A 15,250-nucleotide genomic window follows, 5' to 3' on the forward strand; every position below is an offset into this window, starting at 1 on the left:
CCATCCTTGTTTTATTTTTAAAGAACTCTTCATGCAGCAAATGCCTTCGCTAATGCACCCATGAAGGACTATAGGGAGCTTGCTAAAATGGTTGATAGTCTACACCCAGCCAGTGCAGTGGTGCATCATTCCTCCTCCTTACCCTACCTTGATAAACTCAGTCAACAAGGCTCCCAAGGCTGCAAAACAGATGTCGCCTGGTCTGATTTTTTACCACATTCACTTTGGTATGAATGCTAGGAAGTGCCGACTGCCATGCAGCTTCGACAGTGCCAGCACATCGGGACATCAGAGGTCTGTGAACACCGTGGGTTCCAGCTGCTTGGGTCATCTACTATTCATTACGGACTCCCTTTCAGGTCGACACTTCCTGTGTGACACAGATGCTCAAGTGAGTGTGCTGCCAGCATCGGCTGCTGATGAGAAGGCTCACTGTAGGACACAAACAGAAGCAGGATCCAGACTTATGGGACACAATGGGTGATACTCTGCTTCAGTGGGCGATGTTACACGTGACTTTATCCTGACTAAAGTGGCCAGACCTCGGTCAGCGCAGATTTCCTGTGTGCCCAAGGAGTATTTGTTGATCTTAAGAACTGCTGGCTTGTGGACATTAAGGAGTTTGGGTTGATTCCCTGCTCAACAGTAAGTTCCCCACGATTCTGTCTAGCGCATTTACGACTGCATGTGAGCTTACTCGACTGCTGGGTGAATTCCCAGATGTCACCAAGCCCACATTCTCCACTACAGTCACAAAACATGGGGTTGAACACCAGATTTTCACGAAGGGCCCGCCAGTCCATGCCCATGCCCATAGACTGGCCCTGAAAAGTTGGCAACCGCAAAAGCTGAGTTTGCCAATATGTAAAGACTTGACATTGTACGCCAGTCGAACAGTCCTGGGCTTCGCCCCTCCATATGGTCCCTAAGTCCGATGGTGGTTGCCACCCATGTGATGATTACCGATGTGTTAACGGGGTCATCACCCCTGATCTTACCTGGTTCCACACATCTAAGTTTTTTTTGGCACATTTAGCCAGAATGTTAATTTTTTTTTCCAGAGTTGATCTAGTTTGGGGCTACCATCAGGTGCCTGTGCACTAAGAGGACATCCCCAAAACGACCGTAGTAACCCCATTTAGCCTCTTTGAGTTTCCATGCATGCCATTGGGGCTGAAAAATGCAGCACAAACTTTCCAACAGCTAATATACTCTGTATTAAAAGGCTTAGATTTTCTTTTTGTTTACCTGCATGACATACTTGTTGCCAGTGCATCCAAATCCAAACACGTATCTCATCTCCGCACGCTTTTTGAGCACTTAAGTCACATGGGTTGATTATTAACCCTGTTGAACTCCAGTTTGGGTTGCCAGCCATTGACTTCCTGGGCCATTGCATCTCCACAGAATGTGCGAAATCCCTCCCATCAAAAGTAGCCACTATTATGGATTTCCCACTACCCCACACTACTGAAAGAACTTCAGGAGCTTTTAGGCATTGTGAATTTCTATCACCACTTCATTCCACGAGCAGCCAAACATGTGGTTCCGCTGTATAGTGCGTTTAAGGCAATACCCCTAATCACATGCTTCACTGCTCAGTAGGCATGACCAGGGCATTTGTGATACCAAGAAAGCTCTTTCCAACATGACCCTACTGGCGCACCCACTCCTCAATGCACCCACAAGCATTACTACTGAGGCTTCAGACAATGCTCTGGGTGTTGTGCATGAACAGTTGGTAGGAGGGCCATGGCAGCTGCTCACTTTCTTCAGGCAGTAGCTCACCCCCAAAACAAAGTACAGCATGTTTGACCTTGAGTTTCTCTGTGTCTATCTAGCTGTCTGCCATTTACGTTTTCTTTCCGATGGTCAGCATTTCACAGCGTTCGTTGACCACAAACCCCTTATGCAGGCAATGGCCAAACTATCAGACCACTGGTCTGCATGGCAGCAATGCCAACTAGCCTTCATATCAGAGTTCACAACTGATATACAATATATCATGGGGGAAAATAATGCCATGGCTCTCATGGCCAGTCACTGAGGCCATACACATAGGGGTCGACTATGCTGGCACGGTAGCCAACCAAGATACTGATACTGACCCAGAGGTTCAGGCTTACCAAGCAACAATCATGGGCCTGCGGTCAGCTGACTTTAAGTTCGGGAAAGCTCGGGTTTCTCTCCTGTGCGATCTCTCAACCGGTTGCCCTCCCCACATAGTGCCCACAAACTGGAAGTGGATTGTTTCTGACTCCATACATCGCTTCTTGCATCCGGGCTGGAAGGTCTCACAGAAACTGGTTGTACTAAAGTTTGTGTGGCACAGCTTTATAAATTACATGCAGAGTGGACTGCAGCCTTTGTAGATTGCGGGGGGGGGGGGGGGGGCAAAAATTTACCATCATGTTTAGGTGTCACTGACACCTTTCGTGGTCCCTGAGCGACAGTTGGTCCTCTTCCCTCCCTCTTTTTTTTCATTTTCATTTTAAAATCTTTTTATTAACTATTATTGAAAATCGACAACAAAAAATACATTGAAATAATCAAGTCAATATATCAATATGTATAATAAGAGTCAAACTATTAACCAAGCTAAACAGTATATCAATAATAATAATAATAATAATAAAAAGTTAAAGCTATTTTTTTTGGAAAAAAGAACCCCTACTAACTAAAACAAAAAAACCCAGCTAGCAAAAAAAAAAACGAGGAAAAAAAAACAATTTGGAGCAGAAACCCGGAGCTATATGCCATACAAGCTTCCATTAAAAAAGACATCAATCCGCCAACCAAATCCATTTACCCAAGAATCAGAAGGGGACCATCTTAATTTACTCAAATCAAATGATAGTAACAGGCAAAAGAGCCCCACCTTTTCTCAAAGTCAAATCGAGGATCAAAAGTTCAACTTCTGATTTTTTCCAAACTAAGACATAGCATCACCTGAGAGAACCATTGTATCAAAGTAGGAGCAGAGGCATCTTTCCATTTTAATAAAATAGCCCTTCTAGCCAATAATGTAACAAATGCAATTACATGTTGGTCTGATATAGAAATACCATGAATATATTGAGGAATTATACCAAACAAAGCTGTCAATTTATTAGGTTGTAAATTAATTTTTAAAGCTTTAGAAATTGTAGAAAAAATAGATTTCCAAAACTGTTTCAATACAGAACGGAATAGAACCAAAATGTGTGTCAATGTAGCTATCTCAGTTTTACACTATCACGCTGACTATTAACATTAGGAAATATTTTAGACAGTCTCTCCTTTGTCAAATAATAACGATGCACAATTTTAAATTGAATTAGAGAATGACTGGCACAAATCGAAGAAGAGTTAACCAACTTCAAAATTCGCAACCAATCCTCTATTATCAAGGTCATGTTGAGCTCTCTTTCCCAATCTTGCTTAATCTTAAATAGAGGATAATTATCCTTTTGTAATTGTAAATTATAAATTTTCGCAATAAAACCTTTCACTAAAGGGTTCATTTTTAAAATTATGTCTGACAGGTCAGAATCTTGTATATATGGAAAATTACTTATATATTCTTGTAAAAAATGTCTGACCTGAAGATATTGCAAAAAGTGTGAGTGTGAAAGAGAGTATTTAGTTAGTAATTTCTCAAAGGACATCAATCGGCCTTCTTGAAACAAATCCATAAAGGAATAAATTCCTCCAAAGAGAAAGGATAGGATCACTAAGTGAAGGTTTAAGTAAATAGTTTCGATAAATTAACTAAGGTTAAATTTTTTAAGATTAAAAAACTTACGAAACTGGTACCAAATTTAGCAGTTAGAGCTAAAAGACAAATTTTGAAAATTCGTAAGGGAGATGGTAGTTTAGCTTGTAATTATGAAGATATTAATAAAATTTTTCAAGACTATTACAGTGAACTCTATAAATCTCAGTTTCCAGCTGATCCCTCTAAAATGAATGCCTTTTTATAAAAGATTGATTTTCCTAGAATATCTGTTGAAGATCAACAAATTCTTCATACTCCTTTTACTGAAAGAGAAATTCAGAAAGCTATTTTTTCAATGCAATCTGGTAAAGCTCCTGGACTGGATGGTTTTTCTGTAGAATTTTATAAAAAAAATTGAAAATTTGCTTACTCCTTATATGTTGGAAATGCTTAAAGATTCTTTTTTGTTAGGAGAGTTACCTTCTACATTTTATGAAGCTTCTATTTCTTTAATTCTTAAGAAAGCTAAAGACCTTACGGATTGTGCTTCATATAGACCTATCTCATTATTAAATGTAGATGCCAAAATTCTTTCAGAAATAATGGCTCATCGGTTGGAGAATATACTAGCTATAATTATTTCTCAGGACCAAGCAGGTTTTATAAAAGGCTGTTATTCTTTTTCTAACACTCGGAGACTGTTAAATTTTATATACTCATCCCTCTCGAAAACTCCCCAATGTGTTGTTTCTCTTGACACTGAAAAGGCATTTGATAGAGTTGAATGGAAATACTTATTTAACGTTTTATAGAAATTTAGCTTTGGTACTAATTTTAATAAGTGGATTAGAATGAAATATAAAAACCCTATTGCCACTGTGATTAGTAATAACTAGATCCCTCTTTTCTCGACTTTCGCAGGGTACGAGACAAGGATTCCGTTAAGTCCTTTGTTACTTAATTTGGTGCTGGAACCTTTGGCGATTGCACTTTGTGAAGCTAAGGATATTCAAGGAATTTCCATAAATGGAACTATTCAAAAGATTTCCTTTTATGCTGATGATCTCATAGTTTATGTTTCGAATCCTGAAGAATCTATTCCCAGTTTATTTTAATTATTGAATGAATTTGGCAAGTTTTCAGGATATAAATTAAACCTGCATAAAAGTAAATTATTTCCTTCAGATTATTCTGCTTTTATATATGATGATGTTCCTTTTAAACTTACGGATTCTTTTAAGTATTATCACCACTAAAAATTATGGAGACATTTATAGAGCTAATTTAGTTCTCTTAGTGGATTTTATGAAGCAATTATTTTCTAGATGGAATCCTCTTACACTTTCGTTAGTTGATCGAATTCATGCAGTTAAAATGATCTTACCAAAAATTTTATGTGTATTTCAAAATATTCCTATGTTTTTAACTAAGAAGTTTTTTGATCAGGTTGATTCTATTATTTCATCTTTTGTTTGGAATAATAAAAGACCAAGAATCGGAAAATGTCATTTACAAAAAATAAAAAAGGATGTAGGTCTTGCTTTGCCTAATTTAAGAATGTATTATTGGGCGATTAATATACGCTATGCGTGTTCTTGGTTATATTGGACCGATAAAAATGAACGACCACCATGGGTTGATCTGGAATTGAAAGCTGTGAAACAATTTTACTTAAGTTCGTTATTAGGAGCTTCTCTACCTGTAAACTAGCCAAATTTTCTATTTTAAATATAAATCCTACGATTAAGCAGTCATTACTCTTCCCTCCCTCTTGCTGTTTCACGCAACTCACCATTGTGGACCATACCACCAGGTAGCCAGGGGACATCGCTCCATCGCTGAGAACGGCTGCAAACCGGGCTTGGGCTTTAATCAGCACCTGGGCTGCTTGGTTTGGCACCCCATCTGATATTTCCTCTGTCCACAGTCCCCAATTCATTTCAGGCATCTGATATACCAGAACCTAGGCGTTAGGCTACATCACAACACAGCGTATCACCTGCAGTCCAATAGCCTATGTGAGCGGTTTCACCGCTCCTTAAAGGCTGCTGAGGGTTTCCCTGACCGATCAGTGTAGGCATGATAGTCTCCCATGCGTCCTGCTGCGGCTCAGAACTGCTCCAAAAGAAGATCTGCAGTCTTCTGTGGCTGAGTTGGTATATGGGCAGCCATTAGAAGTGTCAGGTGATTTTATTCCTGATACCACGACCAGGCAGCCTGTCACTCTCCTCAGTAAATCCAATTCCTTTGCTCCTCCCTTCATGGCACACAGCACTTTTGGGTTCCTGTATACCTATAATCTGTCTTGTTTGTTTTCGTTCACCATGACGCACAGCAACATTCCCTTAGCCTCTGTTATGTTGGCCTCTTCTGCGTTTTGGAACGGGAAAAAAGACTTTTATCATATATAAGGGTAAACCTGAATGTATTTCGGTAGCTCGCCTTAAACCGGTCCACCAAGATTTGGAGGATTCCGTCGTCCAGGCACCTCTGCTGTTCCTCCACCCATGGAACACAGAAGCCGGGCCGGGCATCTCGTCCGAGCTCCAGACAGGCTCACAATGTTGGTTTGAGAGAATTCTTGGGGGTGTGCTGTGTAGGGTAATGTAATTGGTGGAGCGTACAAAATTCACAGCCACCCACATCGAGTTGGGGTTTACTTTAAGATGCTGGTCTGACGCGATGACATAATGAGGTAAAGTGCTTTTACTGCGCTTTGTGTTTGGTGTACAATAAATGAGTCGTTACGGTTTTTCTTAAATATAAAACACCTCATGTTGTTTTTATTTGCGAAAACCAACAATGTCATCAGACTCTGGCTTTCACCCCACCTTGGTGATGGACTCGAATTAACGAAAATAATTTAAAAAGCTTACCCAGCGCTATTGCAATGACTGCAGTAAGAGCCCAACAGTTCAAACCGCACAAGACACGACGACTCGTCTATTTGACGGGTAAAGCATTGGGCGCGGAAGAGGAGAGGCGTGCGCAGGGTGCGAGCTCGCTTCCCGCGCCGGCGCGAGAAGAGGGCGTCAATGGTGATGTGCGCGTGCGCAGCAGTTCTCACTTCACGTGCCGGCGGCAGAAGGAGGCTGGGTGGAAAACTCCAGATATTTTTGTAGATGTTGGAAATCCAGAGTAACCCACAGATACTAGATGTTGGAGGAACTCAGTAGGTTAGGCATCATTCACATAAAGGAATAAATAGTCGCTGTTTCACGCACGAAACGTCGACTTTTTTTTCATTTCCATCTGAACGGCTGCGTTTGTATGGCACCGAGTTCTGGTGTGCGCATGCGCCCTCGGGGAAGGTGGGGCGCCACGCGGTGCCCTCGCGCCTGGGGAGCGTGGCCGTCAGTTGGGCGCGCGGGGCCTGTTTACCGTTGAACGGGACGGGGTGGGCGGGGCCGGGAAGAAAGGGCAATTGTGGCGTCAGCGTTTAACCGACGGAAATAAACGGCCGCTGTCGATACCGGTCAGTGTGCGGTGTGGTGAGTGTGTGAGCGGGTGTTTGTACCGAGTCCTGCTGCTCGCCCTCGCCTCTTAACGCCAGATCAGCCCCGATCCCGGAGGAAGGGCTTCACCCCGGCTCAGACATGCACCAGTCCTGCCAGCGGGCCGTCGCCACCTACCCCGACCGCACCGGCGAACAGTTGGAGAAGGAGCTCTACGATGACCTTGAGGAGGGCAAGGAGCGCTTCAAGGACCTCAACGACCGCTTCGCCAAGCACATCAACAGCACTGTCCTCTGCCTTCTGTGCCGCAACAAGGAGCTGCTGGCCGAGCTCAGCAACGCCGAGAAGGACCAACCTGGCCGCTCCGAGGCCATCTTCCAGAAGGCGAGGAACGACCTCAAGTGCCGGCTGGAGGAGCAGCAGAAGGAGCTCAACTGCCTCAAGGCAGACAAGGAGAAATACAAGAAAAGGTGAGGACATCGCTTTCATTTCCCCCTCAACTCTCATCAAACTGAGCCTGGTTATAGGGAGGGGCTGGCCAGGCTGGGCCTTCATTATTTGAAGCGATGGAGAGGGGGCGCGACTTCGTAAAACTTCTTTGAAGACATCATTCCTTGAAATGTTGGAGGCTCGGGGTGGGGATATAACTTTCATTAATTGTTCCTAGGTGTAGGAGATAAAGGGGTGGGATGACCGTAGAGAGGGTTTCCATGAGGTTGTGGGGGAGAAGCTGAGGTTTAACGTGACGAGGGAAGATTTGAGAGGGATCTGAGAGGCAATTTGGTCTATGGAGCAAGCTGCCAGAAGAAGGTAAAATAAAAGACATAGAAAAGGCATGGAAGGTTATTGGCCAAAACCGAGACAAATAGGATTAGATTGGATGGGAATCTTGGTAGGCATAGAGGAATCGGGCTGAGGGGCAACTGTTCATTGCCTGCCTTGTTTCTGATTATCAGGTTAGCATTTATTTCAACCAATTTCAGTGGTCTGGATGGTATCTTTTTTTATTCATCTTGTATTACTCTGTTAAATCACATTGATCACAGCCATAATGTTGCAGGCTGCCTGACGGGAGCTTTTGGCGAACCTCTCAAGACACAGCTGGAAGAGTTTGGGACATGGAAGCGTTAACTTAATGTGTTTCTCAATGGCAAAGGGGTGGTGGTGGTGGTGGTGTAGTGAGGTGGGTGAATGGGTAGAAGTGTTGATCAGCCTTGCTGCAAAAAGCTAATTTCTTGGCCATTATACCCTATATATGCCTATGACAATAACCTTGAACTTAAACTAACTTGAACCATATGAATACTAAATATTCGAAACAGCATGTAGGTGGTAGTGCTAAGCAACCCCAGAATTAAGTGATCCAATCAAATGTACAATGCTGCCATATTTGGTTTTAAGTAATAGTAGATGTGTTGATTTCACAGAAACATCAGTATTTAAATGTCCTCCAAGCTGTCGTTACTACTCAAAACAAACATCTTCAATTCAGTAAGTAGTGAAAGTCTTAGTGATGTCATGGCATATTCATGTTATGAATATTTGACTAGTTATTTTGCTGGGAGATTATTTAGGAAGTTGTATAGTCAAAACTCATCAGGTCCTATTTAATACTGCATGTGCCAGCAAGATCAATAAATAGTATTATTTAATTAATTGTATGCATTAAAATCATATTTACTGATTTTGCTTGCTAAATATTTTTAGTAACATTTTATATATTAAAAAACCTGATGTGTATAATTTACATAAAGTAGACATACAATAATAAAACACAAAACAGAAAATGCTTTGCAGGTCAAGCAGCATTGGTAAAGAGAGAAACAGACTTGTAGTTACGATAAAAACATTGAGCCAGAAAACTCCACTGATACTGATTAGTCTAATTAATATTTTCAAAATTTTCTATATTTTCAGATTTTCAGTACTTGTACTATTTTGTAACTTTATTCTTATTGTAGATTGGAAAAAGAAATACAATTAAGAAAGGAAGCTGAAAAAGATTATGAAGATTTAAGAAAGGCAAGTACATTCTCTAATATATAGGAGCAGAATTAGGCCACTCAGCCCATCGAGTCTGCTCTTCATGGCTAATTTATTATCCTTCTCATCCCTTTTCTCCTGCCATCTCCTCATAACCTTTAATGCGTTGAGTAATTAAGAACATATTAACCCTCACTTTAAAAACACTCAATGACTTGGCCATCCATGTGTAACGCTCTGCTATATTGGCTCGTATATGTCTAGGGGAAATCCGACCCGGCACCGGCCTGAACGTTTCCCGCTGGGTCGGTTGCTGTACCAATGCCACTGGAATCAATCCCAAACATCAATCATCAGCCAGCACACACAGTACGTTTTACCAAGTACACTTTATAGATATTACTAATTCTATGAAATTAATGTTAGTTCGATGCAGAAATAGAAGTAATGGAAAAAGGAGGCACCAGACTTATCAAAGTTTAAGTTCTTTATGCACAAGTTGGAGTTCAGTCAATTCCTGATGACCACCCGGACCCGGTCGACTCGCGGCGCGGGACCACCCAGAGTGATCGATCGGAGCCTTTCCGCACGTCCGCCGTCCTCCTCGTCTCTCCTCCGACTCCCCGCCAAAAACCCCGTCCACAGTCATATGAGACAGCATTATCACCCAAAAACAAAACGATATATAACCACCCATTGGCTAATAGCACCCTGCTGTCTGTATTAACCCAAGCAAATGTCTAGCTAGAGACTTTCTCAGCATTTAACATAACAAAGAAGCCATTTTAATCCACATACGCAGCAATTTAAAAGAGTAACATAACAAAGAAGCCGTTTTAAATTTAACATACAAAGAAGAGACCCCATACACATGGCAATGCATTCCACAGATTACCACTCCCTGGCAAAAGGAATTCCTTATCTCTGTTCTAAAGGGACGTCCCTCTATTTTGAGGCTGTTGTCTCTGGCCCTTGACTCGCTCACTGTAGGAAACATCCTCTTTACATCCACTCTAGGCCTTTCAATATTTGATAGGTTTTAATGAGACCCCCCCCCTTATAAATTCGTGCGAGCACAGATCCAGAGCCATCAAGTGCTGCTCATCCATTAACCCTTTCACTCCCAGAATCATTCTTGTGAACCTGCTCTGGACCCTCTTCAATGTCAGCACATCTTTTCTACAAAATGGGTCCCAAAACTGTTCACAATATTCTGTTTGGCCTCACCAGTACCTTATAAAGCCTTGCACTACATCCTTGCTCTTATGTTCTAGTCCTCTCAAAATGAATGCTAACATATTGTTTGCTATCCTTACCACAGATTCATCATGCAAGTTAACCTTTAGGGAATCTTGCACAAACACTCTCAAGTCCCTTTTCGCCTCTAATTTCTGGATTTTTCTTCTCATTTAGAAAATAGTCTACATTTTTATTCCTTCTACCAAAGAGCATGATCGTACACATCCCTACACTATATTCCATCTGCCATGTCTTAGCTCATTCTCCCAATCTTCACCTTAAACTTGATGTTTTCCTGGTCCTTTGCATTAACCTTGCACACACTCAACTTTAATGCCATGTCCTCACGAAGCTTACCCGAGAACTGCTGTCCTTTACAAGCTCTTGAGGACCTATCCTATTCCCAGCACATAGATGCAATGTGGGGGAAAAAGAGAGGTGCCCAGTGTGTCCCGGAGATTCGATATGTCATTGAGGAATATGAGAAACTTCTAGAGCTGTACAATAGAAAGCATTACAAATCCAATGTATGGAAATGCAAGAGGCTACAGAGCAGTTGACTTGGCCATTTCCATCATGGGTATAGCTCTCACTACCACTGAGTACATCCACAAGAGGCAATGTCAAGGTTCAACAACAGCTTCTTGCCCACTTCCATCAGATTCTTGCCTGAACTTGGAAAAACTCTTTTTGTTGTTCAGTCGTTAAGTCGAGTCCGACTCTTCGTGACCTCATGAACTCCTGCACACCAAGCCATCTTGTTGGAAACTGCCTCTCTAAGATACCCCAAGGTCATTCGCATTGTCTGATTAATATTATCTGTCCATTGTAGCCTCTGTCATCCTTTCCTTCTTTTACCTTGTTTTACCTAACTTGAGAGTCTTCTCCAGGTAATCCTGTCTTCTCAGGATGTGGCCAAAATATTTGAGGTTTTGTCTCATAATCAAGCCGTAGTGAGCAGTCTGGCTGCATTTCTTCAAGTATTGACTTGTTGGATCTTGCTGCCCAATGAAGTCTGAACACTTTGCTCCAGCATCCAAGTTCAGACATTGAATCTTTTGTATTCAGTCTTCCTAATTAGTCCATCTTGCAGCCATATTTCCCAATGGGAAATGCCATAGATTTGACTATATGGATCTCCATAGACAATGTTATGTCTCTGCTCCTCAGTATTTTATCTAAATTTGCCATTGTTGCCCTACCCAGAAGGGAAGTAAGCGCTGTTTAATTTTGTGGCTGCAGTTACCATGTATAGAAATCTTTGGACCAAGGAAGACAAAATCTGTCACTGCTTCCACTTCCTTTCCATTTATTACCACAGAGTTAGTAGGGCTGGTCGACATAATCTTGGTTTTCTTAATATTGAGCAACAAGCCAGGTTTTGCACTTCTTTCACTTTGATTAGAAGCTTCCTCAGATCCTCCTCACTTTCAGCCATTAGAGTAGTGTCATCTGCATATCTGAGGTTGTTAATATTTTGTGCGGCAAATTTGATTCAAACATTTGAGTCCACTGGACCAGCATTCCTTGTGATGTGTTCAGCATATCGATAAATAAGTAGGGTGACAGTATGAGCCTTGTACTCCTTTCCCAATCTTGGACCAGTTTGTAGTTCCACGTTCAGTTCTAAATGTTGCATGCAATTTGCCAGCAGATCTGGAAAGCCCAACATTGGCCTTTAGACTGGAAAAGAACAGTTTATATCCCAATTCCCAAAAAGGAAAATGTTAAGGAATGTTCAAATTGCCAAACAATTTCACTAATTTCACATGTTAGCAAGGTAATGCTAAAGGTCATGTAAGCAAGACTCCAGCAATATATGGAACGAGAACTGCCAGATGTAGAAGCTGGTTTTAGAAGAGGCAGGAGCACAAAAGACCAAATTGCTTAGCTACACTGGATAATGGAGAAATCGAGGGAATGCCAGAAAAGTATTTGTTTTATTGACTATTCTGAAGCCTTTGACAGTGTGGACCATAATAAACTATGGCAAATCATTAAAGAAATGGAAATACCTGGACATCTGATCTGCCTTATGAGAAACTTGTACGAAGAACTTAAAAACTCTACTACCTGAGACTATAGTTCAAAGTGCAAAGCAAATTTATTAAAGTGTGTATATATCACCAAATACTATCCGGAGGTTCATTTTCTTGTAGGCACTCCATAAGACTACAAGATATAGGTGCAGAATTAGATCATTCACCCTGTCAAGCCTGCTCTGCCATTCCATCATGGATGATTTGTTATCCCTCTTTAATCCATTCCCTGGCCTTCTCCCTGTAACTTTTGACACCCTTACTTACTCACCTATTGACAAATACGGGACAGTCTGCGGATACTAGAAATCAAACAACACACACAATGCTGGAGGAACTCAGCAGGCCAGGCAGCATCTATGGGGATTAAAAAGTACAGTCGACATTTCAGGCTGAGACCATTCGGCAGGACTGGAGGAAAAAAAGATGAGGGGTGGGTATAGAAGGTGGGGGGGAGGGAGAGAAACACAAGGTGATAGGTGAAACTGGGAGGGGGAGGAATGAAGTAAAGAGCTGGGAAATTGGTGAAAGCGATATCAGGCTGGAAAAGGGGGGGGTCTGATGGAAGAGGACAGAAGGCCATGGAAGAAAGGAAGAGGGGGGAGGAGCACCAGCAGGATGTGATGGGCAGGCAAGGAGTAAAGGTGAGAGTGAGAAAAGGGGATGGGAAATGGTGAAGGAGGTGGGGGGTGGGGGTGCAGTACCAGAAGTTCAAGAAATCGATGTTCATGCCATCAGATTGGAGGCTACCCAGAAGGAATGTCATTTGTTCCTCCAGCCCAAGTGTAACCTCATCATGACAGTAGAGGAGGCCATGGATTGACGTATCAGAATGGTTAGTGGAATTCAATTGGGTGGCCACTGGGCAATCCCACTTCTGGCTGATGGAGGTAGGTGCTCAGCGAAACAGTCTCCCAATCTACACCGGGACTCACTGAAGTACAAGAGTCCACACCAGGAGCACTGGATGCAGCAGATGACCTCAACAGACTCTCACACAAGTGTCACCTCACCTGGATGGACTGTTTGGGGCCCTGAATAGTAGTGAGGGAGGAGGTGTAGGAGCAGGTGTAGCACTTGTTCTGCTTGCAAGAATAAGTGCTAGGAGGGAGATCAGTGGGAAGGGACATATGGACAAGGGAGTTTCATAGGGTACAATCCCTGCGAAAAGCAGAAACTGGGGGGGGGGAGGAGGTGGGGGGGGGGTGTGAGATGAGATCCCTGGATCCCTGTTGGAGATGGTGGAAGTTGTGGAACATTATGTGCTGGTGGGGTGGTAGGTAAGGACAAGAGGAATCCTATCCTTGGTAGGATGGTGGGAGGATGGGGTGAGAGCACATGTGTAAAATAGAGATGCGGTTGAGGCCAGTGTTGGTGGAGGAACGGAAGCGGCTTTCTTTGAAAAAGGAGGACATCGCCTTCGTTTTGGAATGAAAGGCCTCATCCTGGGAGCTGATTTGTGGGAACAGAGGAATTGAGAAAAGTGTTTTTTTTTTATTTATATATATATATACAAGTGACAAGGTCGGAATGGGTATAGACCAGGTAGCTATGAGAGTCTGTGAGTTTGTAATAGACATCAGTAGATAAGCTGTCACCAGAGATAGAGACAGTGAGATGGATAAAGGAGAGGGAGGTGTCAGAAATGGACCAAGTAAATTTGAGGCTGGGTGGAGGTTACAGGCAAAGTTGATGAAGTCAGCAAGTTCTGCATGGGTGCAGGAAGCAGCACCAGTGCAGTCGTTGATATAGCATAGGAAAAGTGGGGGACAGACACCAGTATAGGTTTGGAACATAGACTGTTCCACATAGCTGACAAAAAGGCAGGCAAAGCTGGGGCCCATGTGAGTGCCGATGGCTACACCTTTTGTTTGAAGTAACTTGGAAGAGTCAAAGGAAATATTAAGAGTGAGGACATGTTCCACTAGATGGAGGAGATTTGTGGTGGAGGGGAACTGATTGGGTCTGGTGTCCAGCAATAAATGATAGCTTTGAGACCTTCTTGATGGGGGATGGAGGTATATAGGGACTGAACATCCACAATGAAAATAAGATGATGGGGGCCAGGGAACTTGAAATCATTGAAAAGAACCAGAGCCTGTAAAGTGTCACGGATGTAGCTAGGAAGGGACTGAACTCGGCAGGGATAAAACAGTCAAGGTATGCAGATATGAGTTCAGTGGGGCAGTAACAAGCTGAAGCAATGGATCTACTTATAGAAGCAGGTTTGCGGATCTTGGGTAGGAGGTAGAAACAGGAGTTGCAGGGTGTGGCAACTATGAGGTTGGTGGCAGTGGATGGGAGAACCTCAGAGCTAATAAGGTAAGTGATGGTGTGGGAGACGATGGCCTGGTGCTCCTCAGTGGGATCCTTTTCGAAGGATAAGTAAGAGGAGGTGTCGGAGAGTTGTCGCTGGGCCTTAGCACCAGTGGCGGCGCCAGAGATTTTTTCTTGCTGGTGCTATGGAGGGGCTGAATTATTCAGTGATGGTGCTGAGGGATGCACTGTATGGTAATATGTATTCGCAAGGCCAGGCGCGAGGCGTTAATAAGTCAGTTTCAAGCATTATGTGCCTACTATAAATGCCTCTGTTAACTCACAAGCAACAGCAATTGATAGATCTAATATAGAAGTGAACTGTTACAGTGTCAATGGCATCGGAGACAACCTGGGCTACACGGAGCATAAACAAAAAAAACAAACAGAGCATCCGAGCAACAGCTGACAATGTGAATCACGCACCAGTCCTGCAATCAGCGTCAAATGCATGCTTTTCAACTGAAAAACACAAAACGAACCCACTGCTATTCGCATTACATAGACAGTAATACCAAAAG

General features: G+C 42.8%; 2 protein-coding genes across 2 annotated transcripts in view; one reads left to right on the plus strand and one right to left on the minus strand.

Annotated features, from left to right (window-relative positions):
• The window catches only part of LOC140199279 (ATP-binding cassette sub-family B member 6-like), a 265,085-nt gene extending 258,495 nt beyond the window's left edge, over positions 1-6,590 (minus strand). The window contains exon 1 of the mRNA XM_072261069.1: positions 6,574-6,590. The gene's annotated coding sequence lies outside the window, so the exon portion shown is untranslated. The remainder of the gene's footprint in view (positions 1-6,573) is intronic.
• A 522-nt stretch (positions 6,591-7,112) lies between these two features.
• Positions 7,113-15,250, plus strand: part of LOC140199870 (glial fibrillary acidic protein-like) — a 39,801-nt gene continuing 31,663 nt past the window's right edge. The window contains exons 1-2 of the mRNA XM_072262381.1: positions 7,113-7,622; positions 9,114-9,174. Of these exons, the coding sequence (XP_072118482.1) occupies positions 7,294-7,622; positions 9,114-9,174 (390 nt within the window). The 5' untranslated portion in view covers positions 7,113-7,293. The remainder of the gene's footprint in view (positions 7,623-9,113; positions 9,175-15,250) is intronic.

This window comes from Mobula birostris, chromosome 6 (assembly GCF_030028105.1).
Source record: "Mobula birostris isolate sMobBir1 chromosome 6, sMobBir1.hap1, whole genome shotgun sequence".
NCBI lineage: Eukaryota > Metazoa > Chordata > Chondrichthyes > Myliobatiformes > Myliobatidae > Mobula > Mobula birostris.